The 19,397-nt window shown below is 39.0% G+C and overlaps 2 protein-coding genes across 4 annotated transcripts; one reads left to right on the top strand and one right to left on the bottom strand.

Moving 5' to 3' along the window:
- The first annotated feature begins 495 nt into the window (after positions 1-495).
- On the top strand, positions 496-1,328 carry LOC112165827 (dirigent protein 22). Its single transcript, XM_024302496.2, has one exon. The coding sequence runs from the start codon at positions 541-543 to the stop codon at positions 1,123-1,125; it is 585 nt and encodes a 194-aa protein (XP_024158264.1). The 5' UTR covers positions 496-540; the 3' UTR covers positions 1,126-1,328.
- Positions 1,329-9,634: 8,306 nt separating this feature from the next.
- On the bottom strand, positions 9,635-16,503 carry LOC112202018 (putative E3 ubiquitin-protein ligase LIN-2). 3 transcript variants are annotated; one of them, XM_024342924.2, is made up of 9 exons: positions 16,094-16,503; positions 13,579-15,475; positions 13,017-13,253; positions 12,903-12,930; positions 12,177-12,819; positions 11,748-11,892; positions 10,919-11,182; positions 10,132-10,441; positions 9,635-10,007 (listed from the first exon to the last, which is right to left on the bottom strand). In XM_024342924.2, the coding sequence occupies exons 2-9, from the start codon at positions 15,433-15,435 to the stop codon at positions 9,889-9,891; spliced, it is 3,603 nt and encodes a 1,200-aa protein (XP_024198692.1). In that variant the 5' UTR covers positions 15,436-15,475; positions 16,094-16,503; the 3' UTR covers positions 9,635-9,888. The 3 variants fall into 3 exon arrangements, with proteins under 3 accessions (XP_024198692.1, XP_024198693.1, XP_040361447.1); XM_024342925.2 differs by lacking the exon at positions 16,094-16,503 and adding an exon at positions 15,992-16,069; XM_040505513.1 differs by lacking the exon at positions 16,094-16,503 and having other exon boundaries at positions 13,579-16,062.
- Between the last annotated feature and the right edge of the window lie 2,894 nt (positions 16,504-19,397).

Genomic DNA, 19,397 nt, shown 5'->3' on the forward strand with positions numbered 1-19,397 from the left:
GGTCTCCCAAACTGTTAATTAGAAAATTTTCAACTAGTCCTCATTAGAAGAGCTCCCTACCTAAGTAAACAGTCTTCATAACCTAATAGACAGTTTTAAGCGGCTATGAGGGACAAGTGCATGTATTTCAATCACACGTATTAAATTTAAAAGATTAAATTATAATAACTTAAAATTGTGCATATATTTTCAACGGTCATATTCATTTATCACTCATAGTTCCTTTAAAACAATCAATTAGGTGAGCATTTCTTCTAAATAAAATTAAAAACCTAATAATGAAAGATTCCAACAAATGGAGTAAACAAAGCTGTCTCTTCAATATAATATAAATGTATCAACATTGACTACCAACAACAAAAAAGACGAGTGTATTTCTCTCTTTGTAAGTTTCTTATCAAAAAAAAAAAAAAAACGAGACATTGTGGGAGACTGGGAGTCCGTAGTTGAGGTCAAGCTGTATGACTCTACTCAATCATTTCACTACACTCACGGTATATATGTGGACACAACCCTCTCAATTGGAAAAAGGTTCCAACAATGGCCAGAATACCTCCCATCTTTGCTACACAGTTCATAGTTCTCTCCCTTCTTTCTTCCTTTGCCCTAATTCTGGTCCAGGGAGAAGATGATCACGATTTCGTGAGAGCCATGGACCGCGATCTCTTGGGGCTCAAGAAAGAAAAGCTCAGCCACTTCAAGTTGTACTGGCATGACATTTTGAGCGGCAAAAACCCAAGCTCAATCGGAGTGGTGAAATCACCCGTTAACTCATCAACGCTCTTCGGATTCGTGAACATGATCGACAATCGCCTCACCGAAAAGCCGGAGCTGAGCTCGAAGCTGCTGGGGAGGGCTGAAGGGTTCTACGCATCAGCTTCACAACAGGAGTTCGGGCTGTTGATGGCCATGAACTTTCATTTTATTCAGGGCAAGTACAACGGGAGCACCATAACTGTGCTGGGGAGGAACCCGGTGTTCAACAAGGTGAGGGAAATGCCGGTGATCGGAGGAAGTGGACTTTTCAGGTTTGCAAGAGGTTATGTTGAAGCAAGAACTCACACATTCAATCTGAGCACCCGAAATGCCATCGTTGAGTACAATGCCTATGTGCTCCATTATTGATGCTTCTTTTCTCTTTGTTGTTTTCTTCCTTTGAGCTTTTCGTGGTTGTACTCTCTTTTGAGGTCATAGCTACGTTCTAATTATGTCAGCTACCCATCGTTGTCTACTTCGCTAAACTAGCGGGTTGTTGCTTTTACCATCTTTTTACAAGTCAGTGCATAATTATTATAATAATCAGACATCTTTCACTATCTTCAGTTCTATTGTTAAGGATTCTTGCACTAGTCTTCTATCGGAGTACCTAATGTTGTGAGTCTTCAAATTGTTAAATCCCATGATAAGATAGAACTATACATCTAAAACCTCAAAACCTCATATGTTTCTGACTTTGTAGAAGTTCTTTTTCTTGTAACTAGTATATTTTCAACGTTAACACAATATATAGTTCATCAATCATTGATTCATTTTGCTGATATTAAAGTGAAAGTTTATGGAAATGAATTCCAGCCAAATGTAGAAAATCATTTTATAGCTTCCAATTGCTAAGATTAGCAACCCATATTAATAAAGAGCAACTACTCAACAAGTTGGACAAAATCACAGAAGGAACTAAGCACATTACTTAATCCATTTGAGAAAACAATATTGCCGCCCATTTTGTATACACAATAATTTTCATATATTCCCTCCAAGTTGATTTAGCAAACACTTTGGTCGATTTTGTTTTTGTTAATGGAGTAGAAATCGGGGTATGCTATCTGTGATATCAGAATCAAATGGTAATGTTAGGTGAGTCAACCCTAGCCCCACAAGCTTCAATTAATTTCCAGTCTTCGACCTTCTTTTCTTCGACCTTCTTGTTCTATCTAGAAATCCGGCCTTGTCAAGATCTTGCACCAATCAGAGAACGCTTCGTTGCAGTTCATTTATTTCAGGGAGTTGGCCATTAAAACATGACTTTATTATTATTATTATTATTATTATTATTATTATAGAAAAGATTAGAACTTGACTCGGAAAAGTCTTAGTCAATTATATGCAAGGATAGAAAAAGGATGGAAAAATTAGAACAAAATTTTTATAACACCACACATATCTCTAGGTGAAGCAAATCTTCTTTGGTTACTTGTTGATGTGGTATGTGTGGTCTAAAGTTGATTAGAAATAAGAGGTACAAAAGTTCTTCCAATTTTCTGTTTTGCATTACGTCATGTCAATTTTCTTTTATTACATTGTTCTCACTTTAATGGTGAAATGTACACGAAGGGACAAAGCCTTTTCGACTTACGGTCACTAAATGATAATAGTATACCATGGTTCTTATTCAAAATGCACCATCAATTGGTTATTATTCAAAACCTAGCGTGGAATTTATTTTGGTCGATAATGGCATTACTCTTAATTCTTCGAATTTAAATTTTCTCACAACATTTAAGTTTGTGGTGATATCACCACCCTATTAAAACTTGTCATATCGTATAAAAGTTAACTATAGTTAACTATAATAAAAAAAACTTTTTAATTTAATACTTGTTTAAGGACATCTGATTTATGTGTCTGGCCTAAACTCTAGTGACTTGTCCAAGTTGTAATAGGGTTAGCCTTACAGATATTCTCGGAGATATCTTATTCATTGTATGATTCAGTTTCCTTGTAAGACTTATATTCTCTGCTTGTAATCTTCTATATAAAGAGGTCTCTATTATCAATAAAAGCACAGATCATTCTCTCCCAATTTCTGATTTCCTAAAACAAGTTATGAGCACGAAACTCTAACCTTAAACAAATAGCCAAACGTAAATTCAAATACGAAACCTTGAAACCCTAACTGCCTCCACAAGACACCATGTAGCCCTTGATCCCAGGAGCCTAGAACAGGAAGCCAAACCACCAAACCGGCCGAAAAAGTACGGAACCGGCCCCCGCAAGCATAAAGGAATACCTTACCTGTTCACCATCTTCTAAATCTTCGCCTGCCCAACCTTGGTCATCAACAGCGCCTTGACTCCAGGATCCAGGAACCGGAAGCAGAACCTCCAGAACCGACCGTAAAAGCACCGAATCGACAACCTGAACTATTGAACCGCCTGATGGAAACTGCTTCGGCCAGTTTCAGCCAACTACCGTCCATACGCACTTTTTCCCAGCAAAACTCCTACCAAAAGATTCGGCAACCCGTATTTACCCTTTTCCAGGTAATTTTTTTTTAAGTTCCTACTTGAGTACTTTTCTTTAAGATTTCAATCCTTTTCTTTTCTTTTTTTTTCTCGGGGACTTTTAACCTCCCCTCTTCTACTCTCTACTTCTTCTTTTGTGGGGAGACCTAAGCCAAACTATGGGGGTTCGTGCTATCTCCAAGCTTGAAACTTGTTGAGACCTCTAAACTTAGAGTCTGTTGAGAAGATACGATCAACCACAAACACATCATTGTTTCAATCTAATCCAAAATCTCTTGGAATCGAATTTCTTGGGAGCGATTACGCTCAGAAATTTCTTCTGTTTTCATGGTAGCCTTTTTGCTCTGAAACTAACCATTTTCTTGTTCCTTTTCAGGATGAGTAACCTAAACAAACTGGACTTTGCTGCATTAGGAACAACTGGCTTTGGATATCACAAGTGGGTTCGTGATGTCCGCCAGCATCTCAAGGCCCAAGAAATCCTAGAAACGATTCTTGAGCCTAGCCAGGACGTGCTAACTGTTGAGCAAGCTCAAGCTTTGGAATCAAATAGAGCAGTCTTGGAGGCAAATAAGGCAAAAGCAGTCATCCTAATAACTCGTCATATGAATGATTCACTCCAGTATGAGTATCTGAATGAAGAAGACCCTAAAAGGTTGTGCATCTCACTCGAAGAATGCTTTGGCAACGTCCGTGACTCCCTGCTTCCTGACCTAGAAGTGAGACGACATAATCTCCGCTTCTATGATTTCAAGTCAATTCTTGACTACAACTCGGAAGCACTTCGCATTAAATCCTTAATGGAATTATGTGGAAAAGATATCACAGATGCGATGTTGATTGAGATGACTCTCTCTACCTTCTCCATCTCTGTTTTGATGGTTGCTAAGAGTTATCGAATCGATGTTACTACAGGACGGATCACAAGGTTTCATGAGCTCATTGGAGCCATGAATGTCGTTGAAAGACATGACAACATCCTTGTGAAGAACTATAATTCGAGACCCGTGGGAACATAGTATATTCTGGAGTCCAATTATAGTTGCGCCCCAAAGGGAGAACGCCATGAGCAAAACCCTAACTTGAGGGATACTTCAGGACATTTTGTTCCATATAATCGCTCTACTTGGGAAGGTAAATGCCAAAATAGGCTGACACGGAACCAAAAAAGTCAACATGGAAAGAGAGAGGGAGGCAAAACTTTTGGCTATATTGGTGGCTCCACCAACACTAAGAGCCATCCTAATGACGCTTTCAAAGCGCCTCAATCATGGGAGTCTGAGCACAAAGATGTATGTTCTCGATGTGGAGCATCTGGTCATTGGGCACACATTTGTAGAGCTCATGAAAATATTGTCGCCACCTACAAAGCATATTGTGAAGCAAGAGAAGCTCATTATGTGGAACAAGATTAAGAAGGTGATCTCAACTAAAGGCTTAAGACTTCAAATCAGGCCAAGATTAAGAGACTGACGATTTTGAATAAAGTCTTTATTTTCCAAGATATGTAATAGGCAATTGCCATATACTTTTGTACTCAATGTTATTGGTTTAGTTTTTCTTCAACTAGACTCATCCAAAATGAGTATAATGTCTAGGAAGGTTTTGAGATAAGTGGTACTTAAGCGAGCTTTGCTCCATCGACATCTTTTACTCACCTGGTCATATCTATTTTGGAGTTATCGAAACAAGTTAAACGACTACCTCTATTTTGCATTAGCTAGTTTCAGATTAGATTTTCTTAATGGTTAAGAAACAATGATGTACACCGTTGGCTTATGAATACAATTTCGAGTTCTTTTTATTATGACTCCATTTTAATTCTAAGCATATTCCTCTGTGACTACGATGGCCGGGTCATCAGGATTAGTTCAAGGACATGGAATGGCCTAAATTCCTCTTGCCAAATGGCACTTTGATTATTGTCGCATAAACTCTCTACGCTCCTCGGGAAAATCGAACCATATAGAGCTATTCAAGCCAGCGGACTCCATGCAAAAACACATACTGAGAACGAAAAAGAGTTCATTTGCATTACCTCTAATGATTGTGGATGGAAGAGCATCTTAGAGAAGCTTATGTGTCAATCTAGTGGACTTTATGTCACTACAATTCGACCTATTAAATCCAATAAAGTTATGAAAGAAGATCTCTTAGATTTAAACACATATTGGATTTGTCATGACATGATAGGTCATCCTAGTCATGATATGATATTCTGTCTACTAAACACTTCACACGAACATCCATTCTTTCGAGCAAAATGAAACAAGAATCAAAAGTTAATTCCTAGACTGAGTGTGACCATCACCGCTGCCATCCACCGTCAGCCTAGGTTCGACATAGTCCATATCCATCATGGTGATGGCGCCCTAGGTCAGGCTGCAATCACCAAACTTTGCTTCTAATAGCGTTTCAGACGCTCTGGCCCAACCAAAATCCTCATTGGTTGCTTCTGAGACCCCTCACTAGTTCTACAAAGCTTGTTCCTTAGAGAAATTAGGGCAGAGACCGTCCTGTGCAAAGGATATGTACATACTCATTCTGTTCTTACATAGAATCCGAGGGGCTTGCGGACGTTTAAATATTTCATGACGTTGGTTGATGTGCAAACACGTTGGTCACGTGTTGTGCCATTGTCCACTTGTAATGCTGCTTATTCTACACACCTAGCACATATCATATGACGACGGGCTCACTCCTCGAATCATCCCATTCAGTCAATTTGACTTAACAGTGCTAGAGAGTTTACATCAAAGACTTTCGATGATTATTGCATATCACTGGGAATGATGTTGGACATCATATTCCCATGTACACACCCAAGTGGTCTTGTAGAAATGACTACAATGGTAGGTCGGATATTAGAAATGCGCACCAATCTCCCTATATCTGCTTGGGGTGATGCAATATTGCATGCAGCTATACTAATTCATCTACGATGCACCTCTACTCAATCTATCTCTGTGTTACAGCTGGTGACTGAGTACAAATATCTCGTACCTACACATATTTGAGTGTATCATTTATGTGCCAAGTGTGCAGCCACAGCACACCATGATGGGTCATCACAGACGAATGAGCGCATATGGTGGATATGAGAGTCCAACCATCATCCACCACTTAATACCCTTGCTAGGCGATCTCTTTACCGCTAGATTTGTGGATTGTCACTTTGATGAGACATTTTTCCCATCGTTAGGAATAGATAAGAACACGGATGTTCAATAGAAACAATAGGAATTATCGTGGTCTATCCCCACTATGTCTCATCTCGATCCACCCTAAAGTGACGAGATCACACATATCTCTGCTGCAAACATGCCTGCAAGGATGGACGTTCCTACGAGAGAACGTAGCGTCACCCTACACGGAGCTAGGCATGGCATCAATGCCATAGAGAGTGGCACTCTGGCGTTATAGGCCATGACCCCAGGTAGGATGCGTCAGAGCCCCGTGGGTACGAATGATACTTTGGCACAACTCAATTATTTGATCATCGACACTCAAAATCCGTCTCATGAGAATGTTCCGGATTATGGTTATCGTTGGGAGACGCCTCAACATCAGAACCTATTCTTGAGAATATAGAGCTCTCTGAAAATTACACTAGTGTACATGAGACGTGGGATAGAAACTCCATCATGATTGATGATGTACTCGCACATTTCATAACGTATGAGTTTTTTTAGTCTGATGATATAGAACCATGCTCCGTTGATGATGAATGTTAATGTAGAGAAATTGGCCTAAATGGAAAGATACGATCCATGTTAAGTTGGATTCTCTAACGAATAGGAAGGTTTTCCGAGCCAGTGATGCCAACATCTCCTGACATATATATAACATGTTGACTAATGGGTCTTCGTTAGAAAGCGTGATGAGAAAAGGAGATGGTAATCTCGCCTTATGGAGCAAGGCTTCTCACAAACGCCCTGGAATCGACTATAATGAGACATATTCTCTGGTAATGGATGTCATTGCACTCCACTACCATGTCAGTTTGGTAGTTTCCGAATAACTGAACATGTAGCTTACGAATATGGTCACTACGTATCTTTATGAGGATCTAGATACGAAATATACATGAAGGTTCCTTGTGAACTTCATTTACCCAAATCAAGTGGCTCTAGACCACGGAGCACGTTTGCAATGAGGTTGAAACGCTCACTAAGGTGACTACTTGATTGGGAAGAGATATGTAAATGCCCTCACTTTTCTAAGACAAGTTTCGGATTCTATCGCTGTAACATCCCGTATCTAAATTTACCGGTTTACTAGTCATTTGGATGGTAAACGACATTTTCTTTCACTTTTACTGTCGTTTCAGTACGTTTAGTGGACCCAAAAAGTTGACTTTTTGTTCAGGTCAGTTTTTGAGAAAATTTTCTTCAGGAAAGTTGTAGAAAACGTTAAACCGAGTCTGTGGATATGGTACGTTTAAATCGGAGTTGGTATGTTAAAGTTATGATCGAAAAACTAAAGTTACTGTTCATGGTAATTTTGTATAAAAAGAGAAAGTTACTGTGGTAGGTTTCCATTTCCGGAAACCCACCGCGGTAACTCTCTCTCTCTCTCTCTCTCTCTCTGGGTGTTTCAGTTTTTCCAGCGTTTCTTCGCCGTCCGGGCACCTGACGGCATGCCACCGGTCACTTTAGAACTGCCTCCTCCTGCTGCACACGCCTATAGTGGTGGATCATGGCGGATTGGCCGAAAAAGAAGAGATCAAACCCAAAACCGATCATTGTAGCAGTTTACTTCAAACGGCGATTTCTTCCGATTTCGGCCACCATCTTCGACGAAACCGGTCATTTTGGAAAGCCCATCCTTCGTTGATAAATCCCTCCAAGTCTCTTGCACCAATTCGAAGCGTGGAGGACAAATTGAAGATTTGAAGATTTTATTGTTCAAATCGGCCCTTTTTCCGATCAAGCTCGATTTTCGGCCAACCAAGGTATTTCTGGGATTTGTTGTAGTTGAGAAAGTTGTTTGGTTTGTTGAGATGATCATGTTGATGAAATTTAGTGACTCGGATCGGAGTTGGCCGGCCCACTCGTCACCACTGTTGGTGGCGCGTGGAGGCACGTAGGGTCGGTTCTAGTTTTCTGTTTTGGCTAGTTAAGTTGGTTGTGAGTTGTAGAACTTGTAAATATGAATCTTGCAGAAATTGGAGAAGTTTGTTATCCATTTCAATTTCTCCAAAGTGTGGAGTTTTGATTATTGAATTACAAGAACCCGACCGTCGGATTTCTCTCGGTTTTGCCCTTGAACCTTTAAATTAACGAATTGTTGTTAGTGGTGAAGTTTAGATTAAATCCGAGGAGGAATGGAGATCATGAGTTACAAGGGATTTTTGGGTTTTGTCTTAGAATCGGACTTAACTTTCGAGCTGTTGTTTACATAATATAATTTTGTACAGAACGAGGTATCGACCCATCGCTCGACAAGGATCCTTACGCTTGGGTACCACGTTAGCTATATAATGTGAGTGGACCTTTGATTTTAAATGATGCATGCGAATATTTTCTGAACGAGTGATTTATTCATTTATCGTTTATTTATCGAGCACATTATTTGGTTTTGGATTATAATTTTGGCATTGATTGGTTTTCCATCATGATTTTCGGATATGAGTTTGCGATACTCGGATTTGGATTTATGTTTTATAATGATTTTCGATGAGTCATTTTCTGAGGTGATTTCCGGAATTAAACATTATATTTTATTCGTCGATTTTGAGATTTTTTGAAAGGCTTTCGAAAATGGGATTTTCGAGGAAATTATATTCATCTATTAATTATCACTTATTTGTTGATGGATTTGGAAATATTCTTTTGGCGTGTGGGACACGTCGTTGATTTATTTAATTATTATGAGATTCTCCAAGTACGGTTGGGAATCGTACTCATGTTTTTATTTGAAAGATTTTGGCGAAGTCTTACTGGTTTTCGTATGATTTTACTCCACCATACCTGGATCGCTTTATTTTCTTGCTAGCTAGCCAATTAGTACTCCTCCCCACTTACTATGTGTTTGTGGGTGAGTTGAGCAAAGAGCATGGGAGACTCCGAGCCGAGCCTAGGAGACTCCGAGCCGAGCCTAGGAGGCTGTCTTACTCGTATGGTAATAACTTCTTGTCCATACTCTACTGTTACTTGACTAGTGGGGCTAGTCCGTTGTCTCTTAACCAACGGGGCTGGTATATTTTCACGAGTTTTCAAGCTTAAAGAAATGTGTTTTATAATTGTTGCATGCATTGGGTTTTTAAAGGAATAAACGTGGGAAAGTATAAAATCCATTTTCTTTACAATTACTTATTTTTTTTATCCACTAACGCTAACATTTTTATGTGCTTTCCCCCTGGGCCCTTCGGTTTCTAATGCCCAGTTTGCAGAGTAGCTGGTTCAACATGGTAGGATTCAGGGCATAGCATTTACCGCTATTGTATTTCATATTGTAGGTTACTAGACTTAAGAAATTAAGCAACAGAGTGCCTCCAAGGATATGGTTCTTTCCTCTAGAATTTTCAATTTTTCTTCTATTCAGAAATCCAGGAGATACTGAAGCTTCTGATTACTTCAAGTAGATGCCTGTAAATTGTAACGTGGCAGTGAATAATTCAGACCGGCATATCTTTCTAACCGGTCTAAAGATTGTGTCCAGAAATGATGGCATATAACACTTTTGCACTCCATGTTACTTCAGCAAGGTTCTGTAGAGGAATTGAAATATCTTCTGTGCTTTCCATTAAAAGCACCCTGCACTCTACAGGAGACGGAGCAAACATTGCACATTCAGTAAATTAATAGGAACACAGATGCTTAAATTTGTTAATTATTTTCTGATGTAACCGTTTTGGGGAAATTAAGTTAATGTCGCAGGGGCCTACCGGAGATTTTGCTGAAGTTGAGCAGAGACATTGAAGCAAGAATTTTGTGCTCAACGTGCTCACTGTTCTTCAGGTTTTCCTTCAGTGGAGGAATGAGAGATGAGAAGGCTAGGAGCTGAAACTCGGAATCAGATAGTGAAGTAAGTGCTCGGCTCAACCATTCTGCAGTGATTAGGCACATCCTGACCAAATCCGAGTGTTCTGACCATAGACACTTTGAAAGGACTTCTAAAATTGATTTTTTTCCGTATCCAAGGAGTGTGATTGTCAAGTACCTCAACCAATATTCAGTCAAATTTTCTTCATCATCCTGTATTTAGCAGCATCAAACAGGTAATTAGAATCTAATCAAATTAGTAAAGTCACAGAAGTTGAAATTTAAGGTTCTCATCACTTCGGAAAAAGGAAAAATAAAAAAAGCATGCTCGAAATTTTAGAGAAGATATATGTGATCCATATGATCAAAGAAATTCTAATCAGGAAAATGTACAGAAAATTAGAATAGACTATTAGAGACACTAGTTCTTAACAAAACAAACTGAACTGAACTGAACTGAACTTTCAGCCTCATTCTTATAACCAAATAAAAGAAGGGGGAAAATATACAAGGGATAAAACCTAATGATGATAAAAATGAACAGTTCCCTAATAATAAAACTTATAAACAATTGGCCTATATCCTGTAACCCTAGTAACATGGTATGAATGGAAATAGGAAATTCACTGCATGTATCAATTGCTAATGAAGCTGACAAAGGAAATAGAGAATATGGGACTTCAAATGTACCAATGGATATGTGTCACTAGCTAGTGAACCGTCTTCATTGTCAACCGAATTCACTTCTCCATTACCATTAGGATTTGCTTCCTCTGTTATCCACTTTTCTGACAACAATTTTCCAGATATGGAAAAATGCATTCCCAAGATAAGAAGCGCTTTGCAGCAATTCTCTCGGACATTCACATCAGTTAAGCTGCAATCAAGACATTCGGCAAGGGCATCAACTGCTTCCGATCTATGTATGCTATACTCTTGAGGTTTAATTGATACCTGTAACATATGGTTGTCTTAGTAACATACATTTTAATGCTTAAAAGAGTTAAATACATTATCTTCGAATCACCAGAAATAAATGCCATATGATTTTATTAGAATTTGTGTAATGAAAACATGAATGGGTTGAGCACTTGATGCCAGTTCGAGATTATGCTTTTGCCAACCAGTATGTGCTAGAAAAATTATTGATAAGCAGATCTAACAAATGATCTGATTTGAAGTAACATCATATCTCTGCCATTCTACAACTAAAATAGATCTTACATATGACATTATTCACTGCTCAACTGAATTAGTCCAGAAAATAAATTAAAAGAGATATAACAACGGATTTATACTTGAGATCTAGAATCAGTTACTGGTATCTGCAGCATTAAGCATGAATGAACTCATATTGCTAAAAAGTGACTAAAATTTTCAGACAATTGTACTTTCATATTGACTGGTTCAGGGTTTGTAGGTGGCACTGCTGATGCAAAGAAAGAGTGCAATAAAGTGGCATACTATCTGAATAAATGGAGAAAGAAAGGATGAAAAGTTTTGGAAAATTTCTGTATACCAAAATATCTAGGTAGAACAAAAGCACAGCAGCCAGGGGCCTTTGGTTGGGTAAAGAACTCTGGATATGCTCATGCAAAATGGCCATTGTATTCACCATCCCTTCATTCTGCAAGCCAGTGAGAAATAATGAAACATCTTTCTTCCTGCAATGAGGACAAAAATAACATGGTTTAATGGTGATTGCTTCAATAACCAAATAACCAATGAGAATTAATTGTTTTGAAAGCAAATCCAACCCTTGCAGATTCATTATTGAATACTTTCTTGTATCTTTTACATTCAAGTCAAGAAGAAAAAAGGCAACAGATGTGTTGTTTCCACTCAACCAAAAGCTGCATGGTTTTTCATGTTTCAAAGATGAATGATGGAATTTAAGGAGAAAATGACTTAGTACGTCATTTGTTACCCAAAAGTCAGTATATCCCACCTCTTCAAGCAAATGAGTTCTGTCATCAACAACACTGCATTTGTTCTTATGTTAACCTCTTTTCCCTGAAGCAGCTCCACAAGGCACTGTTTGTTGATGCTGCTTGCAATTAGATTCCTACAATCTGCATCTGCCTTTATGCAACAGGCAAAGAGTGCTGCTACACGTGATTTCTCTTCCTCCTTTCCTACTTCAAACCGTTGAAGAAGAAACTGCAAGCATCCAAGAGAGATAAGATGTCTGGCATTTGCTGTTCTTTCCTTTTTGCTGAAACAAGTGAGAAGCTGCTCTAGCACAAAAATAATTGTTTCATCATAGTGTTTGGATCCAACTCTCCCTGAGGTCCCCACTACATGAGAGGCATAAGCTAAGAGTTGCCTAGAATGTTCAGACTTCCAACTACAAATCACACGCTTTAAGATTAAATTTGTAAGAGGTACTGCTAGAGATTCCAAAGCTTTTCCTGTCACAGGACATGTTCTGTTTCCCTCATCAAACCATGCCCTGATGGCTGACCGCTCAAAGGTTTGGCCAGTCTCTAGAGTCACTGGATCTTCAAACAACTCCCCACTTAGAGGGCAGAGGAAGTCCTGGGGAATACTTGATAAATCAATTCCTTCTTCAACATAACTTCCATGCAACTCTGTGCCAAGTGAATGTAAAATATGAGCAATCAATAAGTGCATTTACAAAATGATATTATCTTAGATGTTCCTTTTGGCTCACCTTCAGAAGAAGAACTTGCTTTGACTGGCTGCAATTAGAGAGAGACAATGTTAAATACCATACACTAGAAAATGGCATTCTTCAAAGTTAAAGAATCTAGAGAGAATTCAGTACATTTATGATAGAACTGGTAATTGATGCTTGACTAGAATTCGAAACAGTGGAGATTGATTTTGTAATCCCTTTTGGAGTAAGCTCCTTTTCTTTGGGAGCTGGTTGATGTAGCATCTTGCTGGTTTCTGTATTTTCTCTAGAAATTTCACCAAATTGGTCATTGAGGTCACTTTCTGGTGGATCGATGTCTCCAAAACAACTCCATTGTTGCTCAGGTGCCATTGAGAGTCCATTTTCCTACAGAAATGCTACAGAGCATGAGATCCAATATGTTTGACCCAATACGATCAAGATACTCTCAAGATAATCAATTAGCAGACTATTATTTATATTTATGTGCCACAGAACTAACAAACTAATATAAGTAGTTGTCAAAAGTTACCAAGATTCAAGGTTGGATTTCAGTAAAATATATCTTCCTGGTATATGTGGGATCAATGCTAGATAGCTAAGCTTTCATAAAGCTTTATATGTTCAAGAGAAAATTAACAGGTAGCAATGCTAACATAGAATATGCAACTTGTTGGGTGCATTAAATTCAGGAAAAAAAAAATTTACTTACAACAAGGAATTCATCTTCTAGTACAGTCTGAGTGGAATCTTCCTCAATGTCTCGATACCCATATTGAGCTGCTTCACCAGAGTACGGTCTTTTTTGTTCAACAACAACTGAACCATCAGGAGTTCTCATACAATCTTCAAAGCTTTCAATCTCTCCATCATCTTCAACTTCATACAATTCGGTTTTACTTGCGCGGCCAAACACTGCATCATACAGTTTTTTGCTGACCATTGATTGCGGACCACCTGGACTAGCTATCTCTGAAGAATGACCATGAGAACCTCCCGGCTGAACTTGCCGAAGAGATAATGAAGGGATATGGATGGAAGGAATGCTAGGAGATTCAATTCCTTCTGTAAGCCAATCCTTGTAGTAAACTGCAAATTGGTAAGTCCCAGAGTCTAAAATATCATTGTACACCTTTCCTAAAAGCTTCAGTTTCCTTGGCCCATTGTGTGCATCTGCCAGAGAATCAGCCTCCTGATCATACCACACCTTTAAATGTGAAAGATGTGGAAGAAATAGATAGTCCCACAATTCAGGCAACAATATCGTTCTTGCAGTAAATGGTGAATCACAGAACACTTGCAGAAGATGCTTTGCCGATACCCTGTCTTTCTTCAGTATCTTATACACCACACTGAGGTAGAGATGAGCACAAGCTGACAACCTACAATTAGAAACCCCCGATGTAAATCCGTCCTTCAAATCATCGGAGGTCAACCCTGTGATAACACTAAGCTGCAAAGAGGCTCTTCTTAGATCTTTTTCATTTGCAGACTCCTCAGCAGCCATTGCTATTGTTTCCATTGCTTCTTCCAGGTTTATTATGACTTTGCTCTCAGCATGCTCTTCTTCCTGATCATTGAAGTTTAGAGAACTCATGCAGTTATTTCTAAGTGCAATCCGGAACTCCTCCTCTTTGATAAAACGCTTAATATATCCACTTAATATGGAAACCATGGCCTTGATAGCAATTTCATCAAGAGCAGGTTTAGAAGCAGGATGTAAAACTTTATCACGCTTTTGGCTGCGGCTATATTCAGAAGTTTTGCTGATTGATGAACCTCTCTTTAATCTTTCATGAGAGCTCGCACGCTGTTTCCTGCTTTTCCTGTTAACTTCACTAAAACTCACACGTCCAGACACATGGTTAGTTGAACTGTTGCTGTGCCTCCTATCCTCCTCATTCAACTTCCTTAACCTCTCATCAAATCCTTCCTTTTCCATACTTCCAGTAGAATATTTACCGTTCCTTCCCTCTGACCTATACAACTCATTTGAATATATGTCCTTGTATTCTTCATCTTCAACCTCGACTATCTCAGTTTCCGGCTGATCCTCTGATAAATTGCTCTTTGAACTTCCAGCTTCCCACACACTGGTATGACCTCTGTCTGATGAATTACTCTTCACACTTCTAGCCTTCCACACACTGGCATGACCTCTATCCGATAAATTACTCTTTAAACTTCTAGCTTCCCACACGCTAGCATTACCTCTCTCTGCTAAATTGCTATTTAAACTCCTAGCTTCCCACCCGCTAGTAGAACCTAGTCCTCCAAGTCTACTCTTCCTAACTTCTTTCTTTGATCCTCCACCTACTTCATCTCTTCTAAGGAGATCACCTCTAATGTCATCACCTGTCGGCACATCACCTTTTGTACCATTAAGATTTACATCAGACCTTCTCCTCCCTGTCCTAATTATATCTCCTGACACTGAATGTCTCTTTGGTTGGTCTGGACTAAGGTGATGAGGCATAGTTTCAGTCCGCAAGCAAGTCCTCGACCTTGCCCACAATTTTTTTCCTTTGAAACCATCTTCTGCAAGGAGGTCCTCCAGAGACGATGCCATATGTGGTGATATCAACGCCCTTTTTACAGTAACAAGAAACCTTGAAAGCAGAATAAAAGAACAAAGATCAAATACTTTAAACTAAACCTCATCCTTTAGTTACAAAAGCATGCAGTAAACTACAAGAAAATGAAGAACACTGCAATATATTCATATAACCAATGAACCTCGAAAACAAGATAAATCAGCTTATTATATCAGTAGAAAATTGGGTTGGAGGATTCGATCAAACACTTGGGTCAGACTTGTCCTTGCAGAAGTGGTTTGCAAGGGAAATGGAGCTCAAGAGTTCATATACTAGAGCAAGATGTTCTATTTTTGCAATGTTGAAACACATGTTGCATATGATCGGATTGTATAATCATGCAAAAGTTAACTTCTAAGAGAATGGTGAACATACAACAGTTAATTAATATGAGGCTAATCGGCCAGTGTGATCAAAATCCATTAGAAACAGATGCACAACAAGAAAAGAACCAGAGAGATATGAGACAAAATTTAACAGCTATGTCAAGTCAATGCTAAAATCCACTTTGTAAACACCAGAGTTTCGTACCAAATTGGGCTAAAGCCGAAAACAAGATATCTTAAACCACGAAAACAAAGTAACTCCAATCACCAATAACACAGAGACCCACAAAGACACCATTTTTCTCACCTTGAACCTCTTTATAACAAACTGTGGCCTCTTCTGGAAACTTCACGCAAAACCCAGTTGCCAAAACGTCAGAGGCATTTGATTAAACACATTGAGGGCAATCAAACAGGGTCGGCAGTCAAAACAAGAAACCAAAGAATAAAAAGATTTGGGTTTGATCAAAAACAAAGAGTCTGGTGGGGAGGAATCTAAGGAAGGAAGAAGAAAGAGCAGGGCTTTGTCTAATATAGGGAGTTGAAGACATGGGAAAAAAAACAAAACCAAAATAGTGAGAAAACGATGGAGAATGACTACAATAGGCAAGGAAGCAATGAATCAGTGAGGAAGGGGTGACAAAAGAAACCTGACAAATGAAGAAAGATTTACAGAAGTAGTGAGACTGTTTCAAACTATCAAAGCGTGTTCCTTCGTACTTGTGTTTTCAAACTGTTTCAACTGCCGCCCCTTCTATCACTAGCTTAGCTAGCTAGCTTAGTTTTTTGGTTGGAAAAGAATGATTCTCATCATATGATTGGAGGATCACAATTGACTATTGGTTCATATTTCTAAATCCCAAAAATTACATATTATGACTATTGGCACATCATATGTTTATGATTTTTTTTAATAACATAAAATAACTCTTACAAATCCTTGCAAAACTGAACAATTTCGGAAAAGATTCAAAAAATTATTGTGTTTTTAAGTTAGGAGGGTTGAGACAGAATCAATATATGAATCGAGATCTCGTGTTCTCGTCTCAACTTAACGATATGTCACCATTTTATGATATACAGATATAGTCGAGAAAATATTATCACTACACGCTTCTAAATTAGTGTTTTATGTTTTTAGGTACTCACAAAAGTGTTAAGTAACAAACTAAGAGTAAATATATCATCCACTAGGGCTGTCAATTCCGACATGACCCCATAACATGACTCAAAACTAGCATGAAATACAGCGGGTCAGTGGTGGGTCAACCCGCCATGACCCATTTAATAAATGGGTCAGTCACGAGTCAACCCGCCAACACGAAGTGAACCCGTATAACCCGATTGTGCTATGTTTATTCTTGAAATTTTGGACGTTCGGAGTATTTGGTCATAGGATTAGACAATTTGAAATATTTCGCTTTTTAATTATTGGATTTAATTATTTATGAATTATATAATTATTTATATTCTTCATCTTGTAGAGTTTTTAGTAAATTTAATCACTTTATGCATTTTTTTAGTTAAATGGATCTCATTGTTAACGCTTAAATGAGTTATTTTGTCTAACAAGACACGACCTATTTATTAAATGCGTTAAGCGGGTTGGAAACAGGTAACACGTTTAATAAATAGGTTGGGTTTGGGTTTAAATTTTTGACATAATTATTAAATGAATTGGATTTGGGTTTATATTGTGACACAACAAATACCTTGACCCAACACAATCCATTGACAGAACCATCCTCCACCAATAGTAGAAGTATTGTTACTTTTGAGAAACCTCGACACAAACAACAATAGAAATAAATAGCAAACGTTTTTTTTTTTTTTTTTAAGGGGAAGATGACAAGCTTTATTAAGTGAAACTGAGGAGTACATGGAGTGATGCAAACGCATCGGAAGAAAGCAATAAAACATAACAGGATGCACAAGCGCATCTAATTTTGAAAAGTAACCAGGGTATGACTAAATGCCTTTCGGACATGATTAGAAGCTGAAAAACCAAAAACTGCACTGCATATATCAATTCAATAGCGAAACTGTAGTAGTAACCGTAACCAGGATCATAACCGTAACTTGGGACATACACCTCAAGAGAGTGAGGTGAGGCTCCCGAGAGGACGAAGGCGACCAAGGGTGTCAAAAACTTGGATGTTAGCAATCGAACTCTCAAGAACAAGAACCATGAGACCGAATCTCGAACCCAAAATTGAACTAGAGCCCGGATTAAGCAACAGTAACCACCTGGGTCCCAAACACGAGCCCAAGAGTGCGTAGGCCTAGGGAAAGCCCACACACACCCTGAAAGGCCCAACATACAGACCTAGGCCCACAGAGAAATACTATGGGCACCCAGACCACTCCAATCGGTATCCCTAGCCCTTCGCCGGCACCACCCGACCATTGCCGCCAGTACACCAGAGCACGAGGGCAAGGAATGGCCGCCACTAGAGGAAATATAGGCGCACCGGAAGAAAACGACGCTCCGAAGACCACTATCCCAAATCAACCTTGCAACCCGGATCGGACCCCTATACCAACCAAATTCCTTTAGCTCTTGCGATTGGATGTCATCCCGACCTCCACCGTTACTGACTGCCACCATCAAGCCTACCCGGTCCCTATCGCACCCACTTCTACATCCCTGCAAAAGAGACGAACTAGATCCAGGATCCCAAAATTAGATTTTCTCCCACAAACCCACTTTGGAGAAGCACCTCCTCCAGCGAGAATCCCTCGAGCAAATGATCTCCTTAGCAGACTCCCACGAGCACCGCCGTATAATTTAGAACGGCAGTCCATCAAGAACCGGGTGCCACAACCCAACGGTTGAACATAGGATACATACAACCTCAAGGAGGATGACAAACAGGCTTCACGAGGCGAATCATCGGAGGCCAAAGATCTCGACGTGCAAAACCCTAGAACTAGGGTTTGCCGCCACCAGTAGAGAGAGAAGAGAAGAGCTCTCATAGGTACGTAGTAGACATAAATAAATCGCAAACGTTAAAAACCCAATATTAGAGAAAATTCATGTCTGCGCTCAATCTGTTTGATAAGGGTTGAAAGCTCGAAGATTGTTTTTGAAAAATATCAATTTGAGGGAGTTGCCGAGGGAATCACTATTGTAGCTCTACCACAAAATGAAGGGTAAGATGTTAATTTACTCCTTGATATATTTTTTTTGGTCTGAACTCCTTGATATAGTTAAAAGAAAAACAAAAAGCACTGCTCTTGGCCTTGACAGCAGTAGTAAAAGGCAAAGTTTGAGTGGACAAATCTTAAATTCCAGTCTCATTTGAGTCCCTAAACCCTAAAATGTTCTGCTACCAACCAAGACCACATTTTATGAATGCATAAGTGAAAATGTGCCAAAATTTAAAACAAATCTATCAGGTAGACATCCACAATTTATTTCGTACTTTTATTTTCGCATGAATACGACTTGGTCATGAAACATTAGGGAGACTTAGAATTTCCTACGTAGATACCTACAAACTCCATTCATTTGTTTGCTCTTAAACTGTTGGCACTAGATTCCATTACCACTGAACAAGGATATGAACCGAGTCAGGAAAGTGATGTAAAATACAAATAACAGGCAACAG

The sequence above is a fragment of the Rosa chinensis genome, chromosome 5 (genome assembly GCF_002994745.2).
Source record: "Rosa chinensis cultivar Old Blush chromosome 5, RchiOBHm-V2, whole genome shotgun sequence".
NCBI classification, from domain to species: domain Eukaryota; kingdom Viridiplantae; phylum Streptophyta; class Magnoliopsida; order Rosales; family Rosaceae; genus Rosa; species Rosa chinensis.

Coding starts and splice junctions, on each gene's coding strand:
- LOC112202018 (XM_024342924.2), bottom strand. CDS start 15,435: ATGGCATCGTCTCTGGAGGACCTCCTTGCAGAAGATGGTTTCAAAGGA. Junction 12,931..13,016: donor TTACCAGTTCTATCATAAAT/GTACTGAATTCT, acceptor CTCTAATTGCAG/CCAGTCAAAGCAAGTTCTTC. Junction 11,893..12,176: donor GAACTCATTTGCTTGAAGAG/GTGGGATATACT, acceptor TCCTCATTGCAG/GAAGAAAGATGTTTCATTAT.
- LOC112165827 (XM_024302496.2), top strand. CDS start 541: ATGGCCAGAATACCTCCCATCTTTGCTACACAGTTCATAGTTCTCTCC.